Source organism: Oxyura jamaicensis, chromosome 5 (assembly GCF_011077185.1).
Source record: "Oxyura jamaicensis isolate SHBP4307 breed ruddy duck chromosome 5, BPBGC_Ojam_1.0, whole genome shotgun sequence".
Taxonomy (NCBI): Eukaryota; Metazoa; Chordata; class Aves; order Anseriformes; family Anatidae; genus Oxyura; species Oxyura jamaicensis.
In genome coordinates, this window is record NC_048897.1 from 58,159,312 (window position 1) to 58,181,973 (window position 22,662).

The following is a 22,662-nucleotide window of genomic DNA, read 5'->3' on the forward strand; positions in this document are numbered from 1 at the left end:
CCGGGGTTACTCGAGGTCAAACTTGCCGATTTTGGGGAGCCCCGGGGGTCACCTGAGGTCAACCGATTAGCCCCCGGGGTTACTCGAGGTCAAACTTGCCGATTTTTGGGAGCCCCGGGGTCAGCTGAGGTCAAACTGCAGACTTTCGGGAGCCCTGGGGTGACTGCTTGCAGCCCCCAATCCCCACCGTTTCGGGGCAGTGCCGATCAGTCTCTGACTCTGTGCCTGCATCGCCCCACAGCGCTCCCCGTTCCCCTGCTCTGGCTGCTCCACTTGACGCAGGGCACCCCAGCAGCTCCCGGGGCTGTCAATTCTGCCTCCCCAGTCTGGGTTCTTTTGGGATCTGTGCCGCTGTTGTGCTATTTGTCGCTCACACCTAGTCAAAACACAGTCAGAAAAAACTTTATCTTTTTCTCATGTGAAATATTATTCATTCCCAGGTTAAGCTCGAGCAAATTATTCAGTCTTTCTGCACCTCAGCACGTGTGTCCGTTCCCAAGAATGGCCAATTTTGAAGAGCTTATATTTGAAATTCAACAATTTATTTTCTACTCTTTTACTTGTAGAATTCCCAGTGGCTGATGGATATAAAAACAGTTTTTTTTAAGACATGAGTAGAAAATAGTTATTCAAATTATTCATAACCTTGTGCTGGAGTTGTATTTCTGTTGTGCTTTTTCCCTGCACATAATATATAATGAGGTATATAATTTTAATTATTTTCTCCAGAACATCCCAATGCTGATAATGCCTCCTTCTCGATTTTGTTTTCTGATGCCGTCTCCCTCGGCATGCTGCTGTTGCTCACACTGATTTACCATTTAATATTTTCTTGCTGCTTAATACAAGGAATGAAGCCTGCTTCACTGCACGGAGCTCACCACCAGACCCGAAAGCTGGCAGCTGCGCCACAGGAACGAGCAGGACTTGCAGCCTGCGTGACCGAAGCACACAGCCCCAGCTCTCCAGGGAGATGCTGCTGTCCCGTGGCCACCAGGGAGCTCCGGTCCTTCCCCTGACTGAACGCTTCACAAGCTTTGTACCCGAGACTCAGATGGCCACCCTTCTGGTCACTGCAGGAGCCCTCTCATGTGCCCTGAAGAGAACTTCCCGTGGCTTCTTCACCAGAAAAATGCAAGGTGAACATACACAGAAACACCAGGGTGGTGTTTGACTTGCTGGACTTCCACCCATAGGTCACAGAGCAGCATTGCTGAACACCGCCAGCATCAGCCACGGTTTTCTTTACGGAAAATAACACCATCTGCTCTGATGGAAAGAAGACCATGAGTGCTCAAAAGCTGTGTGTGTACCAGGATAAAAAATATTACAGCCAGGTTTGCAATATTTTTTAATAAGAGCTGTGCATTGTGCAAAGGAGGAGACATACAGAACACGTTAGGCTGAGACGCTTTCCAATGTGAAGTTCTGGCAGAGCTCTGAGGAAGATGGCATAATGACCAGGGGCAGTGTTTTCAGTTTCCCTTACTCGTGCCCCTGAACCCTTCCCCACACAAAGCACTGCTGGTGGAGGGCTCTGTCTCTGCAGCCACCGCATGCTTCTCTCAGCGGCGTTCACTTGCTCTAACTTTGGTTAACTTCAGCCATTTCAGCTGAGGGCTTCCATGGCAATACCTGCCTGAAATATTTTGGGAGAGCTTCCACAACAACAACAACAGTCCGAAAACCAATGGACCAGTGAAAAATAAGCAGTGTGGCCCTGCCAAAATTCCTGCATTGGCTTAGCTGAGAAGTTTTAATGTTTTCATTATTTCAAATGTCAAATTTGGAAAGTTGTTCACTTTTTAGGCCATTTGCCACTCTGTTGAAACCAGTCAAATTTGGCTAGCCAAGTGTATTTTAAGATTTTCATAGACATCTGCAAGATCAAATTCATTTTCTTCAACAGCAGGCAGTACTGTAGCAGCTCATTAGTGCAGACAAAAACACACAAGAACCACTAAACTCTCTGACTGTCTTGACTTGCCCTCAATATTCTTACGCCAAGATCACTTTGTTAAAATAATTATTTATTTATTTATTTATTTATTTTTTTCTCAGACTATTCCTGCCAGGACCAATTTTGCTAGACAAAACTGAAATAGATAGCACCTAAATTTTAATGACTCCAGTGCATTTGGCCAAGAACTCAAGGGAATGGCAACGTCGACAGAAAGGGAAAAGGCAGGAAATGAATCACGGAGCCCAAAGCGCGGCTTCTCACCAGGACACTTTCTGGAGCCTGGCTGTCGTTAATGCAGTTAACTTTAATTTAATTTGTCTGTGCTACTGGCACAGGGCACTGAGATCCACAACTGTGCATCACATTTCCTACTTTACAGCTACTGGCGACGTTCTTCCACGATAGGAGTGACTGCAGAGAACAATGTGCTACTGCACCGCTCGGTGTGGGCCGCTGAACCCATCCTGGTCTTTTGTTTGCTTATTTATTTAGAGTTTAAACCAGGACAGGATTAAAGCCACGTGAAATGGTTGCCCGCACACCTGAAAGCGAGCTGCCACAGTCTTGGTTGTACTGACAGAAATCGAGTTTGTAAACATCGTTAGATTAAATCTGAGATGACGACAGGTGTGCTAGAGTAAATAAATCTTAGGCCAAGGTGTAACTCCTATCGAATGGCCTTGCTAGAAAGCATCATAGGCGACTGTTTTCTCCTGTGTATTTACCCATCTATGCGTATTCATGGTAACCTGCAGACACACTGTACATATCCACAGCTGCAACATTGAAAGACTGGTTAATAGTAAGGGGTACCGAGATTTCCTCAGAAATCTCCTTTTCTGCTGTAAACTGTTTTCAATTGCTTACAGCCAGCAAAATACCACCTTTTGGGCAGATCTCTTTTTATGCTGAAGTTTTTCTTATATTGAGCTTACAGGGAGAACAATCAATCAAAAGTGACAGCCCTTTCAGAGAACAAAATTGAGCGAAAAAGCGTATTTTCTGCCTGTTTTTGAGAAAAGGGACAAAGGGACACACAGCCCCTGAAGACACCGAGGCTCTTCTAACTGCACAACCAGACTGCAAACTCGTCTCCCTTTCTCCCCTCTGAGCAGCAGCCGTCTGCACTGCTCTTGTGCTGAGACGTGAGCAATGAAATCTTGCATCGCTGTGCATCTCTGGGGTGAAAGCACTCTGCCCGGGGACCAGTGCCAGTCACCTGAGCTACCTGGCTTAGCGTGGGCAGAGCAGAAGGTGCTGAACCCGAGAGCCCCCGGTGCAGAGCTCCCCTGTGCTGCACCACCTTCCCTCCTGCACGCCGCTAGATGGACCTCTGGGCTGCTCCGTGCTGCTGCTGCCTCTGCGCTGTCTGCATTCGCTTCTCATGCAAGAGGGAAAAAATCATTTTATCACTGGGCAGCAAGCACGCATGGCACTGGAACCGCTGCACGCCGCCCCGACCAGCGCGCTGCTCTCTGCTCTTATTTCGGCCGGCCGGCCTGGCTCTGCTGCCGTCAGGAGCTGTTTGTTTAACATCCTCGTCTTCTTGAAATCACACCCAGCTCACTTGGTATTTTAGCTAATATTCAGTTAAGCTGTCCAATCATCAGTTGTAAAGATGACACGCCAGAGAGGAGACCAAAAGCATTTGAAAAAAGGAGACTGCATCACTTCCATCCCTCCTTGCTCCCAGGGCTGCAAGCACCTGCTGCGCACTCCGAGCAGCAGCTTTCGCCTGGTGCTGAGGGACACGCTGCACTTTAAAGAAATGTAAAAGGCTTTTTTTTTAAAAAAAAAATAAATAAATCTCTCTCTCTCTAGATACAGGTAGCAAGCACAAAGTGCCACGTGCCCATAAAAAAGCGAATCCCAACACTACGGAGTTACATTTTCAGTAGTTGCAAAGTCTGCAAGTTTCCAGCCACAAGTATTCCTTACTCCTCTGGCTCAGCTAGTTAGAGGCAGTCCAAAAAACACAACACACGTACCCCAACATAAGCCACTCGCATAGACCACCTTTTATAGCCTAACCTGTGTTTCAGAGAAGCTGTGGTATGACTGACAAGCTGCTGAATTTCACAACATGTTCACAAAATGAAGAAAGTGCAATCCTTGAGGAGACACAGAATCTCACCTCATTAAATTCCTTAGTGAGACCGCTCCCTGGCTGTCTCCTCACTGCTCCGGTGTGTTTAAGTCAATATACATCCTTTCACACATTTGAAAGGTTGGGGAAAAAAATAAAATATAAATGTTTTCCTTTTTCTCTATTAAAGGTTATAAAATTAAAATAGCTGTAGCTATGCTGTGTGAACCGCCCAGAACATCCTTTGAAAGACAGATTTAAGTTTCGGTGTTGGTGCAGGTAAAAACAACCACGTGCAAACTTGCAACTTTTCCTTCCTGGTCTTGCTAATAAATCTTTCCCTAATCTTCCTTAAGGGACATTATTATTTCACGGAATATACCAATAGATTTTTTCCCCACCGTGGAAAACACACATGGAGCCTGGAATTTAACTGCAGCTCCAAGTGCTCCAGGCTTCTCTGAGAACACACACTGCAGAGTTCTCCTGTTCCAATTCTCAGCAGTCACCGTGCTTGCTAGGTGTTCCATGGCATGGTGTGGCAGTGCGTGACAGTACTTACTCAGTATACCTGTCCAGGACCGCCCTTGATTTCGGTATACCACACCTGCCAAGCCTTATAGCTAAGCTGCAGGAGCAACACTCAAGGAGCAACAACTCGTCTGCTCTTCCTCCCCACCACACCCCTGCAGTGGAGGCGCTCGCCTGGCCTCCCATCTCCAACTCTACGGAGCGGAGGGAGACCAAAGCTAAACACAAAGTGCTCTTGTAAATAACCCGCACAGCAAATCAGCCATGTGCATCCCACCAAGGTACTGTCCTTGGTGGTTTATCCTTTCCCAGACTCCACGCTGCATTTGGGACTCAAAGCTGTCAGACAGATGTTTAACCTCCACAGCACGGCTCGGGCGTGGAAGCTGCAAAATTTCCAGGAGACAGAACTGTTCACTGATACCCTACAGGCAGCTACCAAAACTGAGAGATGGTTCAAGTAAAATTGCTTCTTAGGCTTTTAATTTTTTTATTTTTATCTACTTTGTATTTAAAATAAATTTAAAAAAAATAGTTTTAAAGTGGTAAATTTAGTCAAATCCTGCCTTGGCAAGGCTACCAACTCTGTCCTCCAAGTTCCAGGTCTCTCAAATGAATTCACTTCCAGTGACAAGTGCAGCCAGCATCCTCAGTGGCTTATTGTTTTTCTTTTTAAAAGGTGCAGCCTGGTACATGAATGCTTACACAGCGCATGTTATAAATCCTACCTCATGTTTCAGAAAAGAAAGGCTCCAAGTTCCCAGCCCTTCAGTGGCATATTATTGCAGCCAAGAGCTTAGTCTTTGAGCTACTGCAGGAGTAACCTTTCCCCCTGACATTTCCCACTGTACTGTGTAATGACACTGTGGTAAATATGCCAAAAGCTGAAAATGCATTGTGTACAGCTCCAAGTTTTTACTAATCCTTGGGAAATGTATGGAATGCAGCAGCAGCTGGTATCCAGGACAAAAATACATCTATAAATCCAGTGCAGCTCGTAAAGTTATTGCTATAAAAATTATGCCCTCACTTAAAATCTTCCATTTAATTTGAAACCGTTAATAGTTTGTCTGAACTCAATTTTTTACCTATTCTGAAAACATTTTCTTAAACGCACACATGTAGTACACTGACGTACCCACCGCGAACACGGAAAACAAACGGTTCTTTCACTCCTCTCTCTCTCTGCAGTCCTTGATTTCTTAGATGTCTCTGGAGCCCTGAGCATTTACAGAGCTTTCCAAACAGCGCGCTGTCTTTGCAGCCTTCCCTGACGGCCAGTGCCCCATGCTGGTGCCTTGCTGCGGAAGCCTTACTCCGTTAAATGGAGCAGAAGGGCTACTTCATCCCTGAGGCAGGCGAGGTCTCCCTTTGGGCTGCCCTGATCTCAAGCCAGTCTGCCAGCGCAGGCAGTACTCGGTCCGCGAGCAGCACCAACCCCAGGCAGGTGGTTATTTCCCTACCCAAGAACAAACTTGCTTATTTAGAGCATACAGCAAACCAATGCCTCCACAGCACTGCCCAAACCTTTCAAAATATTAGACAGGAATCATCTCCATCAACAGAGGCAAGCGGAAAAAGTTTTTAGAGCCACACTAAAATAAAGTGATTCATTTACAGCAATGAAGCCACAGAAAATAGGGAGAAACGTGCATGATTTAAATATCAGCTCGAGGCAGTGTGCCTAATAAATGCATTTACTGTTAGCCAAGGGGAAATTGGCTGACAGTCACATCGGCTTTCTAGAGCTGACTGCCAGGTGATTGTTTTTTATCAGGTACATCGAATGAATTGAAAAGAGTAGGTCATATGGCAGCTTTCATGTGACTTTTAGCGTACAGTTTTGTACAGCCTTTTTAATCTTTACTCTTTATATACTACTAATTTTTATTTTTTCCCCAGAGATACCATAGGGTTTACCTCGAATATATTGGTGCTAGTTCTAACCCTTGTGGTAGCTGCAATAGCCCTTGGATCTTGGGTCTAATTTCCATCATTTATGTCTGACACAGGCACAAGCTACTTTTAAATGAGGCATATATGCCTGAAAAACAATGAAGGACTTCCTTACCTGATGGGTCCCAGGGACCACCAAGTACAACACTAGTAATTTCAGCAGGAGGAGGGGAGAGACAAGTCAACACTAAAAGCAGCAGTATGTATGAAGATTTCCTTCTCCTCAGCCCCATACAAAAATGTTAACGCTGTCCAATATTTACAATTTGACAGATTAGCAGGTTCCCAGTTCTTTGGGCAAGGGACAGGAAAGCATACATAATAAAACTAAAAAAGGTCCTGTGATGCTAAGATATTCGTGTTCTTCCACTTAACAATATTAAAAAGAAAAATCGTGTGCTCACAGAAAATGTTATTCTCCCATACACTGAACAACATGAAGATGATTCCCATTTTTATCCACAACCCCCCCCAACAGCTTGAGAATCTATCAGAAAGCTGCACTAAGCGAGGACTGAGCTCTTTGCCAGTATTTCCTGGTGGTAACTGATCCTGCTCATGTTCCTCATTATTTTCTCGTGTCAGTATAGCACCGTTTTTTCCACAGTGTAACCATAGTTAATACAGTTTCCATTGTACTCCAGCAGAAATTTAAGAACATAAGCTCTAAAACCTGAGAGAGCAAGAAAGATAGCAGCGAGTCATTAGCGTTTGGACAGCCTCAGTTCTCACCTGCACAGCACAGATGCAGTTGTCCTATTAAAAATCTCTGCGTAGCTGGATGATTCCCAAGGGATAAAAACAAAGGTCTGGTAGAATTATTTCACGTCTTCATTGAGCAATTGCGTTGCGATTAATAAAAAGCCAGATCTAGGTGCTTTTCAAAGAATGACCTGCTTTTGAAAGAAGCAGTTACCACATCTTCCAACTTCAGAATAATAATTTTGGGGAAAAAAAAAAAAAGAAATACATGCCATTTCTTGATCATGCCAGGTTAGCCACAGAAAGACGCTACATCGGAAGTCTGCACAAAATGAGAAGAAGATGGCCTTTGCCCAATTTCTGCAGACAGCGTGCGCTCATCAACAAACACTTGGAATTAATTATTCAGCATTTAAGTTGTGCTACAGAAAGTATTAATTGGCAAGCTTAGAATCTTTTATCGGGGAATAAATGGAAGAGAATGTCATTTTTCATCCATATACTTGGTAAAACTATATAAATAAATGTATTTTAAGTATATAGCACTCTAAAAGTGAATGGATTGGAAAATCTGGATTTTTTTTCAGATTAAAACTATTGAATTTAGTCAGCGTTATTTTCCCTTCTGTTTTAGACCCACAGTAATGGATACTAAAGGAAAAAAAAAATCAAACACGGGTAATTACTTGGAGTCATGTGGTATAATGCACTCAAAAATATTCTCTTTTACATAAATGGGAAAAAAAAAAACCTAGTAGACATCTGTTTCTAACAACCTTTCTCAAAAGACAATAATTTTACATCCCTGTTGAAAATGTGTCTCAGAAATAACTGGTCTGAGAGTTTCCAGGAAAGGATGGTTACTTTTAGAAAAAGCTTCATCAGAAAGTTTTGCCTTTTTCCCAGAGAAGAAAGACATGCAAAATAGTTATTGGAACTGATCTGCAGTGAAACTAAATGACAGGGGAAAAAAAAAAAAAAAAAAAAAAAAAAAAAAAAAAAAGATTTCCCTGGCACAATTGCCACCATCTGCAAAAAATACAAATCTTTTGGGAAAGAAGACATCACCATTTCAGAAAACGTATTGTATACGTGTCTGATGAGCGCAGGCACCACCGACACATGCATATGAGCTAGAGGACTGTACGTATACACGTCTGCATTTAGGTAGCACTGCAGCCACGGGCAGTGAGGATGCCTGCAGTGCACGAGCTTGCCTGCAAGCTGCTGTATTTGTGCTTCTCAAAGTGCGCGACTTAACTCTGCTAGCAATTACAGCTCTGAAACTGCCAAAGCCACAAATCGCAACTAATAACCAGCTGAAACACTGAAATTAAAATTCTGGAAGGTTGCACTGTTATGAGCCACATGGCAAAATAAACAGGGACTGAAAAACAAAGCACAGAGCTGGAGTCTGCATCCTCTGGCTTTGACTGCCGGTGTCAGCGTGCTCCAGCAGTTCAGCAGTCACAACTGTCACACAAATGAGGGGAAAAAAAGGAGCAGTGGCACTCTGGAAACCACTGCTTCAGGAGATGGAAGGTGACATAAGCATGAGTGAACAAACTTTATCAGGAGTTTTTGCCTTTTAAAGCTTTTTACTGCTTTTAAGAAACTTTCCTGACTTTTAACCTACTGCTCTCAGACATTTTGTCTCAATGGGCATTTCAGTGTTTGCTGTGGGACACCCGCATTTCTGCTGTACTGCACCTTGCCATGTCAGCCCAATACAGTCACACAGCACACGCATCCGGCAGCCCAGCTCACAGGGGCAGTTCTCGTTAATTATTACTATGGGATATATTGAAATGAACAAACTCTTTTACTAAAAAAGCAAACATTTTAACTTCTTTAAGAAGTCATCTATCAGGGCCCCATAGAAAAACTGAAAACACCAATGATAGCATTAATATCCTGATTCAAACTTCAGTGGAATCAGATATATTTTCAGTATTACACCATCACATTTTAAAGGACCATGTCTGAGGCCTTTAACCTAACCTAGGTTTTAACCTAGGCCAGGCTGAAAAGAGCCTCAGTGTACACACACAGCGGACTTTGCATACCGCACTGATGAGGTCTGGCACTGTTTCTAAAAGGGTGCTCCTGACATACTGCCGTGGAGTTATTATAGTCACTTCCATCATGCAGTGAACGTACAACCTACTCTTCTTTCTGGTTTGACACGTTTGACATCTCATTTCTTGAGAAAGAAATTGCAACAAAAAATCATCATAAAAGCAACATGAAATGCAAATAACCACTTCCAAAAAGAAAAGAAAAGAAAAAAGCCACAGCTGTGATAGTGTCAGCAGTGAAGGTTAACCTCTAACTACAGCAGTCCAGCAGTCTGGTGAGCTTGCTGTCGTATTTGCTGAACCAGTATGCAGGGCTGGCATTTCATGTCATCTGTAACGCTATGCTGCTGGGATATGATTAGCTACTTTAAGAGCATTTAATTTGCAGTGGTGTAACTGCACTGACCAGAAGGAAGCTGATTCTAAACTTATCCTGATACACAATGAGAAACAGGTCTCGAACAGCCAACAAGCAAATTCTCATCCTTTTTAACGTCAGCCTTCTGTGCAAACGAAACCTGAGAAATGCTGGAAGAAGCAATCCATTATAACACGCCAGATCTTTTCTGGGAATCTGAGAAAGAGCAGAATGACACTACAGCACAAAGCCAAAGTTAATGCAGGCCCTTACTTAGTGCAACTTCCATAAACATATTTACTCAGATCTACCATGGAAAATAGAATTTGCAAAGCATTGCCCAAAGAACAAGAAGTATTATTAGTGTTTATTTTATCTGGACTGCTCCGCTAGAGAACAGCAGCAGCGGAGGGGAGAAGTGGCCTCCAAAACAAGCATTGTATTTAGGTCCTGAGAGTGAGCACGGTGTAAACGTGTGTGAGAGAAGCCAAATCATATCCAGTTAAGGCTTCGTAATGGAGGGAAAAAAGAAGCATTACATAGCTGGATCCCTGAAATTACAGTTATTGATACCTTTGCTAATAAACTTAGCCAGAGATCTAAACTAATTTGTCTGGGCATTAACTTTTTATTACAAAAATAGGTGTATTCCACGGACTTGTGGATAACCTTAAATGTCCTTGTTGATACCGCTCCTTTACTAGTTCGTGCGCGTGTATCAGACTTTCTCTTTTTAGTGGCCATTGCTCTACCCACACAGGATTGTCAGTTTTCCATCGAAGTGGGATTGGGAAAGTCCAGGCAATGGCCATGTCTATAAAGGGCGATCCAAGGTAAGGACCATTCCCATTTGAGCGAGTATATCTCGCCCTATTATTGCTTGTACTCCATCAGGCAGCGGTATAATAGAGACACAGCATCTCACTGTTTTGTCCCCAATTAACCAACTCAAGAGTGGTGAACGGTGAGCAAACATCATTCCTCCCACTCTAGCCACAGTGGCACCGGATTCCGAGGTTGGCCAATTCTGTGGCCACCTTGCTGTGCTTATTATAGACACATCAGCTCCCGTATCTAACAAGGCATCAAGCCATATCACTTCTTGTCCGTATTGTGCCAACACCTCCTTCCGTGGCCTCTGCCGTAATCCCACAGTTAGTAAAGCCAGATTTCCCGTAGAACCAAATGCTCCTTGTCCACGCGGCTGCTCCCACATTGGTAACAGGGTCTCAGCGAGATGTGGTAGCGGAACTAGCTGTGCTATCTTAGTTCCTTTAGGAATGAACATTGGTGGAAATAATGTGTGGGCCATTATTTGAATGTCTCCCTGATAGTCTTTATCAATAAGTCCTATCAATACTTGAAGTCCCAGCATCGTTGCTGACGATCGGCCAATGAGCAGCGCTCCCACGGCCTGTCCATTAATGCAAATTGGCCCTTTCATCCCTGTAGCGATGCAAACAGGCCTTGTATCTATTATAGTACAATCTACTGCGGTTGCCAAGTCAAGTCCGAGGCTCCCTCTTGTGGCGGGTCGGAGAGAAATGGGTTCGTGCTCGGAGCTGTTGCTGGTACTGCTGCACAGACGGCCGCATTTTGTGTCATCGCGGGGCGGCTCTTCCCGCTGTTCTGGCCGTTTCCCGACGTGCTGTGCCGACATGCCGTTTCATTATGAGTGTCCGATCGGCATTTCGGGCACCACACCGAGGCAACTTTGCATTTTCGCCTCATGTGTCCCCAGCTGCCACAGCGAAAGCATCGAAGGCGGGGCGGTCCTCGGCCACTGGAGCGTGAACCGGCGGCTTGCAAAGGAGCAAGAGCTGCAAGGACCTGGCTCTGCGTAGCCTGAGTGTAATCCTTCATAGCCTGGACATGTTCTCTCATACTATCTCCTAATTGTTTCACAGCCTCTACGAGCATAGCCTGTGGTCCTACTGGTACCTGAGCCAATCTTTCTAATCCTTCCTCAATTGTCCATGTCCCTGGTAATGTAGCTAATATGCTACGAGTGGGGGGGTTGCAATTTTGGATCGCACATTGTTTTAATATCATACCTTTGAGATAATCAGGCACTCCAGCCGCTTGTATAGCATTTGCTACGCGGTCAATAAACAGCCCAAACGGCTCATCTCTCCCCTGCTTAATTCCCATGTAAGAAGGAACTCCCCCTGGTTCCTTTATTTGATCTAATGCCCTTCTGGCCAGTCTCATTGACTCTTTTGCCTTATCGGGCCCCATTAGCGCCTGCGCCTCTGGCCTAAAATACAGTCCGATACCCATCAATTCGTCTAATGTCACCCCGTGCAGAGGATCCCCAGGAGCCCTTATTACCGCTACTGCTTCCTGGCACGCAGCCTGCCAATACGCATTAAACAAGAGTAGTTGATGCTGAGTCAGAATTAACTTCATTATACTACGTATATCCCCAGGAAGCAGTATATTAGTTCCCCAAACATAATCTAACATTTGTCTTGTCGGCTCGCCCTTCAGTCCTGACTCATTTACTGTAGATCGCAGCTGAGTTAGTAACTTCCAATCTAAATTTACTATATTAACATTAATATTCCCTTGGGCATCAGGTGGCGAATACACTACCAGGAAAGCCTCCTGTACTAGCTGCGCTGCTACTCCGGGCTCTCCCTCTCTTAAAGCCTTGTCGGCTATTTTCCTCCACACCTCCTGTCTGTCTCGAATGCTCTCCCTAAACGGATTGATATTCCTCATTCCTAGTTTGTTATTCTCTGTCCTGCTATCCTCCCCACAAGGAGGTAGTGCTGGTGCTATTGGGGGTGACGGGAGTGTGAGCTCCTCCGGCCCCGAAGGGCGTGACGGCTCCCACTGCCCCGTGGCCCCCTGAGGTAGAGTTATAGTCCTTACTGACGGCGGTAATGGGTAATCATTACTTTCTTCCATCTTTCCCTGGCTAGAATTAAAATTACTAGTTCTTCCCGATCCACCGAGCCGCTCAGAAGCAGCGGCAGCAGCTTGCTGTTCAGCCTGATGCACTGCCAAAGCATTAGTAACTGCTCTCCAAGCTTTCATCAGCTTCTTTGCTGTTTTGTTTTCACTGATAACCTCATCGAACAATGTATCTCCGAACTTTCGCCATTCCGCCTGCTCAAACACTGTATCAGGATTGATAAAACAACCCTTAGCTACCCCATATGTTAGTAATCCTGGTAGCTCTTTTCTACAATCTATCCCCAGGGTGCTCCGCTTTTCTAAAAAGCATTTGAGCAAACCATACGTCGCTTGTCTTTCCATACCTCTATTCGTTAGTGCGCCCTGTTGCAGCCTTTGCAAGACTTCGGCGACGTGTGGCCGGCGGGACCCTCTATAGGTGCTCCCGGGTGCGGGGACCGAGTATTCGCATCCCTTCCACCTCCTGGGCTGCGATGCAGGACCGGCTCCCGTATTCCGTCGACCGTGGCTCGCAGGTTCAACCCCAGCAGGGTTCCTGCTCGGCGCCATTTGTCGACGGAAGGAAGACAAGAGCACTCAATATGAGTGATCAGCAAGCTTCGATTTATTAGATAGCTCAGTCGCCTTATATTTCTTACATATAATTAGCTCATGCATATTACAAAAGTAAAGCTCATGATTGGTTCTCTCATTTACTTATTTTATCAGTTACTCCCTAATTCTTTCGACTATACTCCCCAAGTAGGTACTTTCCCTGACTGCCAAGGGCAGTCTGTCCTAGTCGCTGATTGGTTCACACAAGCTGTGTACGATACTTGTTCAGCTCATGGTGGTCTAGCTGACTTATGTCTACGTGACCTCTGTCAGCTAACCATTCCTCTACATTAACTAGAGCAACAATCGATTTGCATTGATCCCCCCAAAGGCTATAAAGCATCTTGTTAACTTCCACAGCATCTTCATTTTTCCAAATACAAGTTCTCACTAGCTGAGAAATCAAATGTGGTTTCCCTATATGAGGTTTGCATCTTCATTGTGTTCATTCTGGGAACGTGCCCAAGCCTCCTAAAGAGTAAACAGTGTAGTTCTTGCCAAGGCAAAAGTAGACATATACGTTTGTATCAATAACCAGAGGAAAAAGGTTCCATTCTGAACTACCCAACATCTGTTACACGATCCACTGAAATGAATGGAAATACTACTCATCAACTGAAGTTTTAAGCTAGATGTAAAAGGCTGAATCTAAATAACTTGGTTTTGTTTAGGAAAATGGGTGCTAAGGGGGTAAGGAAGATTTGATCAGCAGAAATTGGGAAAGATAATGCCCCCTTGGGTTGTCCCTAAGTGCCAAACAAAACTCAGAAGTGGGTGATACTTAGGGCCTTATGCTTTCCCATTTATAATCTTTCAGAAAAGAAAACAAAACAAAAAAATCCTTCTCCTTTCCTTATTAGAAGAAAAAAAAAATCAGCAAAAAAAGAAGCATAAACCAACCTCAGACTTTCCTTTTGCTGAGCTCTGACGAAACCAATAGCTGGATCTGAATTTCACACCATCAGCCTGCCTCGACTTTCTTTTACTAAGATAATACCCTATTTTAATGGAAACAGTCTTAGCTCTGAATACTGATCCACAGCTTTCTGCAACAGCAGAACTCACAGGAACACTGTTAAGGGCAACTGCAAAAACCTTGCAAGTTTTCACACATTTAATGCTTACAGCGTGAAAGATTGCCAAAGAAAGAAGAAATGATCATGTGCATCATGGCAAACCTGGTGACTTTATAATCATTCCCTCAGAAGGGTGAATGATGTGTCGTGGGTAACCATTGCTTGTATTGCCAACGTTTCACTGCCAGTTGCACAAAATGTTTCTTTTCCAAAGGACGGTCAACTACCGCAGGAAGAATCAGACACAGAGCAAACACAGCCTGAACTTCAGCACAAGACACTGGTATGCTACATGGTTACTTTTTAACAGAAGGCCATGGAAAGAGAAAAATATTTCAGTTATAACTCCCTTGCAATTCTAAAGATTTTTTTTCTAAAAATAAAGCTTTAAATAATTTGAAGAGCACTGACATGTGCTTTACCACTGATCAATGGTGCTGCACAAGCCTCATTTTAACACCTCCAAAAACTATCTGAAAGGAAGTGGCTTTTAGGAAAGTAAACACAGACCAAGTAGCTGAACACTGCTCTCCCTGCAACTGACCCAGGACACAGCAGTCACGAGTGGCTGCTCCTGGCCCTCAGTCCAGAGGTTAGAAGAGAGGAAAGGGCAAAAAACGTTCCCAAGAGTAGCTGTGCTTGCTTCAGCTGCGTGGACTTGGTCCTCACGCAAGGACCCTCTAGACGGGGCTGACAGCGTCAGACCGCCTGCATTTGAAACTTGTGTCACAGATGCGGTTTGAACTCCTACCTGGTAAAAACAGATCTTCTCGCATTTCTGCTCTGGCTGCTTCAGAGAAGCATCGTTTTTTCAACCACTCAGCTTCATATTCGCTTGTGTGTTCATCGGGCCATGTAATAGATACCTTATAAAATAAAAGAAAGGTCATTTTAGAAAAAAAAAAATCCACCATGTAGAACAAACAAAAAAACAACTAAGAACTCCAACCTTAGAAATTACAAATATTGCAATATTTCAATCAGTAATATCACAGCTAAGGCTTCCTTGCGGTGTAACTGCAAACAATTAATGAAGTCCCAATCTGAACACCATCCAAATTCTGATACCATTTATAGATGGTTATTTTCACGTAAGCACATGACCTAATTTGCTATTTTGTGCGGGCTGCTGTCACTCTGTGTGCTTTGCTTAGCAGAAAGTGGGGAATCACAGAAGCTGGCACACACCGCTGGGGAAAGCGCTTTATCAACAACTCAGAAGAGAGCAAAAATATCTTCCAGAACACTGACAGCTGTCAAAACATGGAAAGGACAAGACCGACGCATGCAAAAAAATGATAGGGGACAAATAATTTCCCTAGTTTCAACACGTTTTCCCCCTTTCAAATAAATGTATTTTTTTTTTCAATTCCTGAAAAAAAGAGGAAAGCAAGTGTAAAGCTTTGCTTGCCATGAACCAAAGAGCTCAGTGCAGCACACACAACCCATGGAATTCTCTCATCTGCTGTGTGGGCTTTGATCCCCATTTCACAAAATTCTGGCCGTTCACGTTATGGTAAAACACCAGCATTAGTTTACGATTAGTGCTGTGCTTGCAGTTCCTGAGTGTATACAGAAGCAGGCAATCCCTCTCCTATCACAGTACATTTGCTCATTCAAAGGTTGAATTTACACAGCGTTACTTTTGGTAACGAACCATCAACTTGGGAGCCTAAATAAACACAGCACCTTGTCTTGCAGATGAGCCACGTCCTGCCCTGGCTGTTACAGAGCTGATGGCTCTGTCTTTAACGTGTTTTAAAAGTCTTTAACTGCAAAATGAAGGAAGTGAGTTTGCACATCAAGGGGGCTATTCACGGCTTGTAAATGACATATTTGCATATGTCAGGAAAGACTGAAATTTACAGCAAGGGCAGTTCCTCTCCCCTCTTGCCCAATAACCTCTCTTTTCCACGACCAAACGTTAACATAGACAGATAGACACAGATACAGACACTAGGCCAGCACTGAATATTGGGTTCAACTTCAGTTTGAGTGTTTGCTCTAAAATGAAGTCTTTCCCACATTGGAAGATCAGGCATCAGCTAATACACTGATACCTTTGTTATGAATTAGGATTATCGTCACTTTCCCACTTGTTTTTTCTAATTTGCAAGTCTCTTACAGAATAAAGAGAAAAAAGACAGATGTTAAGGCAAAATTAGAAGTGTGGGGAATGCCTACATTTTCTTTTCAACATCTGAATGAGGAAACATTTGAAAAAGAACAATTATGTTCTGGAAACTGTTTCTGTGACCGAAGCGTCACATTTATGAAGTAGTTTCATATACACTTGGAAGACCCAACTTGCCCAAATTACTCCCGTTAGATCCTCGGGTTATTCCTAAAAGCTGTGCAAATCCACGCTATTGATCATGGATAAATGAATTACAGTTACAGCACACCCTGGGGTTATCTCCAACTTGCAGACTAACGAGTGTCGTTAAAGGAGTTTCCCTAGAAGAACAATCAGTGCTCCTTCGAGTACCTTTTTTCTGTCTGTCAGAGTGACTTCCTTCGCCACGATGTCAACGTCGAGGTCCTCGAAGAGCAGCCTGCGCGCCTTGGCCGAGCTCAGGAAGCAGTCGGGGCACTGGCAGTTGTCCCTCAGCCAGACGCATGGGTAGCGGCTCTCGCTCCCGTCCTCCCAATGCACGCGGACAAGGTGCTCCGCGTCCGGAGCCTCCACCTTGTGTATCGCCGTGCTCATGTTGCTGGTGTGGGCCCCTCGCGCTGTCCCCCGCCGGTGGCACGGCAGTGGGGTGGCCGCGGCGAGCACACGCCTGCCCTGGAGCACGGTGTGGACTTTGGTCCCCTGCAGGACGTGAGCCGCCAGCCTCCACATCGTGGCCTCCACGGCACCGCCAGACGGAGAGCTCCTACAGCACAGGGAAGAGCAGGTTGTTACCGAAGGCGTAAATGTAAAGAAAGAGCATGTTAAGATGGCTCATCCCACCCGTCTTCTACCTCAACACTTAGGAACATTCATCATCCTGTTTCTGTTTTTTTGAGGCACCCTCTGTGCATTCCGACCCGTCTATTCAGAAAGCCCTGGGATTAGCAGAGCTTCAGTTCAATTCGCCACCTTGCTCATCTTTTGTTCCTGCACTCGGTTCAATACTTACTGCGTAAATTGTCTCTTCATAAAAGACACCTTGAGATGAGCTCCACTAATCAAACGTAGGTGCTGCTACCAATCGTGCTGGCAAGCTAAGGCTTTGAAGCGCACGTACCTTAATTCCTGCTCTCAACACTATGGAAAACAGAACGCTGCATCCATTTCCCTGCAGGGAACAGCTTTGGAAATACGACTTGAGCTACGACAGAGTTCTGCAAGGGCTCATTTCTCCTTGCACAGCCAGCCTGCTTTCTATACGTACACTGGATTATTTAAAGCCAATTGAATATTTTAAGTTAGCTGTATGCTGCACCGAAGAAAGATGATGCATCCAAACCTTAAATTAAAGAGAAGTTCTGATCAAATGTTTTTCTTATTTGGAAAAGCACTTGGCCTCCCCTCAGATCAATATAACATCACATTTGTTTTTAATAGACTGTTCAATCATTTCGAAGCTTGTGTGTTTATTTCCAATGTGCTCAGTGTCTTTTTCTGTTGTTTTTGTTCTTCCACTCAGAGGGCAAAATATTGATGCCCTGTCAGGACCAAAGCCTCCCCACTTGTCTTTGCACAGGGAAAACCTCATTAGCGTCAGTATTTTGACACACTAAAACCTACAGAAGTTGTCAGAAGGGTTTTGATTTTTTTCCTTTGCTCTCTGTAAGTTAGAATTACGCTGTATAGGGCCCCAGGGTCTCCTTTTGTTTTTAGTTCATTTGATTGAGTACAGCAAAGCAGAATATCAATTTCTGCTTTCTTTTGTCTGGGCATAGCAGTCCCGTCAGAACCCACTACTTACCAGCTTTCACCTGCAGTTCAGCCCGAGGAACAGCTTTGTGCGCACAAACTCAAATCTCTTTCACCCAAAAGTGGGTTCCTACCCAGACGTATCTTTCCTTTTATACGCACACACACACGCACATATATATGTAAATACATAGACATACATCTCCACCTTAATTTCAAAGCACTATTCAACTGCAGCAATTTTCCTGTTGACTGTAAAAATATTTACACCGGGCGACCGGCTGCAGTTTCCTACCGAAATGTCTCGCACAAAGTTTCATTATGTATGACTGCCAAGACACGGTACGCTTTAGGTTTTTTAACACACAGCAATTGGATACTTATTCTAATCTCTTTGAAACAAAAGACAAGTACTGGAACAATGAACGTTTCCAATATACCGAAACTTCAGAAGAGCTGCTTTCCAAGCAAGTAATAACACCGCCACCTTAAGATATTGCAAACTGCTGCTGCACCTGTACTGGTTACACGGTACTTCTGTTCAAGGCAGTGCATTTTTTTTTTATTTGATGACAACGGATCAGAACCAAAGGCACGCCTAATTAACCAACATACCATTTAGGTGGAATCTGGACCATTTAGATGCAGGAGCACAAGCCACAAAACCACTGCCTCCTTGCTGAGGCAACTCCGAGGCTGTCGATACTTGCCCCTCTGCGCACAAAGTCACCTGAATCCCCCAAAAGCTAACATCCACCTAAATAGTTCGTTGTGTGCTTTGCCTGTAATGTGTTTCAGACACTTGGTACATCAGGCCAGCCAGTTGTTCGGATAAACTTTCGTGCACAATTTTCTCATTTTAATTAACGTGGCTCGCCAAATGACTTAAGTATTACTCGCATACTTATTGTTTAACTTCACAACCTGTTAAATCACTTTCATCATTAGAGTCTTAATGTGAAAAGTAATTAAGCCTTTAATTTCTGAACGCCCTTCAGGGAACGTTCATCACCACGTCTCCAGTCCTATTTGAAGTCTGGCAGATTTGAAGGGTGTCCAGGCTTCTCGTATTTTACCATTCAGGTAAGAAATCCAAACGTGCTCCTAAGAGGCCCCTCGTAGTACCGCTGGTAATAGAAAACCACGTCAGAGTATTTTTTATGACAAGAAATTAAGGTGAGTTTGCTGTCTTCCTGTCACAGGTGTTGCTTAACAGGTATTTGTTCACACGGTAATGGGTAACTCAGCCACACAAAACCTATCCCAAGCAGAATTTCTTCTAAGTCGGTGACAGGAAGTTTTCGTGAATGCTTTGGAACAAAGGTCAACCTGAAAAATCAGATGCAACCAATCCTGCCAGACACAGTTTCTAGATTAAAAATAAATAGGTAAGTAAACAAGTCTTCTGGAAGTTACACATAACTTACGTTACAGTGGGGAAGGCTGTAAGCCAAAGGGGAATTTCCAGCTTTGCTTAGATGTGAGAAGCCTGGCATGGTGGTGGTCATCTTGCCTCACCTCAGACATGTACCAGTCACCTACACCCGAACATCACAGGCACCATCTGCAACACCCATAACTAACAGCCACAATTAGGTCACAATTCACCTGACCTTTGCAGAAAGCTGCTTCAGGATGAGACGAACCGAACTCTTACTTCTCTCCACCAGCTACAAGAGCCCCAGCAGTTAGCTCTGACGTGGATGCTACGCTGCCCGTGTTCACACTCAGCAAGATAATTCATGGTGGTAATTTTATGATGAGCTGGTGCTCCTGCCCCCAGACCGCTGTTTCTGCGTACAACTCACTATGCACAACACTGCTGGGAGAATCGTGGGTGGAAGCAGCCCCAAACTTTACTGCCACGCAGAGCAAGCCCCCGCTGCTGTCCGTGGCACCCCCGTTCCAAGCGACGTCAGGTTTTGGCATCGGAGGTCTAACCTATTGTGAACCACAAAGTGCTCTCTTGAAATGCTTCCAGTCCTAACAGCCAGACGCTGAATAGCCAGCCTCTGCACCCCAGAGAGAGGGGAGGATCTCTTTCACAGACTGCAGCAGAAGCCTTCGATATGCTTAGGGTAGGAAACAATTCCACCGCACGCTTTGCGGGATTAATAAAAATCACAGTATGTGGCTTTTTTAATATGCAGACCTATTCTGTCTACTCTTACTGTGCCCCACGACTCCAAGCCTATTCAGATTTTTTGTTTATGATGTCTATTTACTGAAGTGAGTAGACTTGCACCTAAATGACATGGCTGTTAATTAGGAGAGAATCTGTCCCTTTGGATCCAGTGTTAGTCAGGTTGGTAGGTATGCAAGAGGAAGCCATGCAAACTATTATAGCAGAAGATTTCCCTTGTGGTGAAGTTAAGCATTCACTTTTAAAATATACAACGCTGTTTGCATTACAACTTCTGTTTCTGTCTTCATTGTAAAGCAATCGTTCGGGTTAACCACCTACCGAGAGAAACCTTGTAACAATAAAAAGGCTGTTTATTGTTTTCCTCGAGTTAGTCATATCATGGTGTCATTATTAAAATGAAAACCCAGATGACAATGATTAAAAGTATCTGCTACAGCCCTCTAGATGTTTTTATTCTCAGACACACAAATTAAATAGATCTGCAAGTCTAGTTTTTTGTCCCATATGCTGTTTCTCAGAAAAATATTCCCCCCTCAGCAGTTTTTTTATTTTATTTTTACTGTTAGCATCAGTGGGGTGCTAGAGCATCCTGGGCCGAGCTGTACACAGCAGCAAGCTGGCATGCCTTCACCAGACCACTCTGGATGTGAAGCAGTTCCCAGCCACCCGGGGTTTGTCACGACGTTGTCACCACTCACCCTGGTGCTCCGTGCCCCCTTGCCCTCGCTTGCTCCATGGGTCTGCTTGCTCAGCTGCTGCTCCCGGCCTGCCAGGGCAGGAGGACAGCTCCCAGCTCTGGCCAGAATGACAGCCCTGCCTCCCTCCCAGAGCAACGAGTGACACAGTGTGTGGAGCTGGGGCAAAATATTCTTCCAAAACAGCACCGGCAAGGCCCTAGCTGCCACAGGAACAACACAGCCCAGCCTGCTGGCTCTACCTATTTCCAGTGCGCTGCAAGGAGAGGCATCCACGGACTGCAGGGATGTGTCTGCAAACCGCGTGCTGTTCCTAGGTGGTTCATCTTGACACTGAGCGCATATAGGACACTAAGGGGAGTCCTCCACAGGGCGGTAAAGAACTCAGAACTGCTCCCAGTGAAGCCTTCAGAAAACCCCGCTATCATTCACTTACAAATAAAAGCTACCTGCTGCCTTCCCACTCACTGACACAAAGACAGTGCTGCTTCGCTGACAGCTGTACGTACAAACGGTGTCACTGAGCTGTGACAGTTTCGACCACTGAGCAGTGACTGGCACAGCTGTAACGATGGGGTTACACTCCTGTTTTCCTAATAACTAAGACACAGTCCTAAACGCTAGAGAAATGCTACTTTAGGTCTTAAAAACCTTGGAGTCTAAGACACGCAGGGAGCTGCTGGTAAAGAAAAACAAATCCAAATGCCTGGTGCCAGGCCACTGCAGAGAAGGGAAAAACACATCTCATATTCTAACAGGCTATTGAACGTGCTTCCTGGATTCAGTCACATAGCATATGGATTCTGCTAACAAGTTCAGTGGAGTTTTTCAATTTATTGACAATTGTTTAAAGGTTTTTAGGTTTTTCCTTTTTTTTTTTTTTTTTTTTTTTTTTTCCCTCCAACAATAAAATAGGATGCTAATCTCAGACTAATGCAGGCTAAATTACAAGCAAGAGTCCCAGGAGTTTTCATCCCCTTTCCCCTCCAACTTTACAGGCAGACGCTTACCCATGTGGTGCTATTTTATACTCGAAATTGCATTCTGTACTAAATGAGAAGCAGAACTCACTGGTTTGCCTAAAGTTGTTATCAGGATGCTCATAACCACAGTCAAATTGAAAAGCAAATAACTCAGAAAAAAGCAACGCAAGTTCTCCGCACCCCAGCTCCCTGCGGCTACGATCTGCATGACCCTCGGAGGCACCGTACGCCACTCCGCTCTCAGTTACCATTCATCAGATGTTCATAGCTTAAAACAAATGCTACCAAGAGCTTTTAGGGGTCCCGCTGTCCCACGGCACACAGCCCCAGGCCCGAGGTTTTCCTGCTCCCAGTGCTCGGTATCTGCTTGCCCACCCCAGCACCACGCCGAGGGGCAGCCTGCTTGCTGCCGGGCCATTAGGACGGGAGGTGAGCACCACCACCTGGAGGCCACGCTTCCAGCCTTCCCCAACTAACACTCGTCGCTGTCTCTCCCCAGACCCCCCTCCTTCAGCCTTCCTCAAGCCTCCCCCTGCTGATACCGCCCCCTCGCCCGTCTGCAGGAACCACCGACCACGCTCGGTAGCTGTACCTGCACAATTACGGACGCCGCCGGGAGGGGTCCCCTCACCTCAGAGCGGCCGCCCCCGCTCACGCGGCGGCCCCCGAGCTCCCCCTCGGCGGCACGAAACAGCCCGGCCCCCCCC

General features: G+C 45.0%; 1 protein-coding gene and 1 long non-coding RNA gene across 2 annotated transcripts in view; one reads left to right on the forward strand and one right to left on the reverse strand.

The window, feature by feature from the left end:
• Positions 1 to 22,598, reverse strand: part of BBOX1 (gamma-butyrobetaine hydroxylase 1) — a 37,739-nt gene extending 15,141 nt beyond the window's left edge. Inside the window, exons 1-3 of the mRNA XM_035328341.1 lie at positions 22,548 to 22,598; positions 16,755 to 17,145; positions 15,018 to 15,132 (exon numbers count right to left, since the gene is read on the reverse strand). Of these exons, the coding sequence (XP_035184232.1) occupies positions 15,018 to 15,132; positions 16,755 to 17,111 (472 nt within the window). The 5' untranslated portion in view covers positions 17,112 to 17,145; positions 22,548 to 22,598. The remainder of the gene's footprint in view (positions 1 to 15,017; positions 15,133 to 16,754; positions 17,146 to 22,547) is intronic.
• Positions 6,737 to 7,977, forward strand: LOC118168166. Its single transcript, XR_004751398.1, has 2 exons — positions 6,737 to 6,896; positions 7,144 to 7,977. It is a non-coding gene; the product is annotated as an uncharacterized LOC118168166 (long non-coding RNA).
• Positions 22,599 to 22,662: the final 64 nt, after the last annotated feature.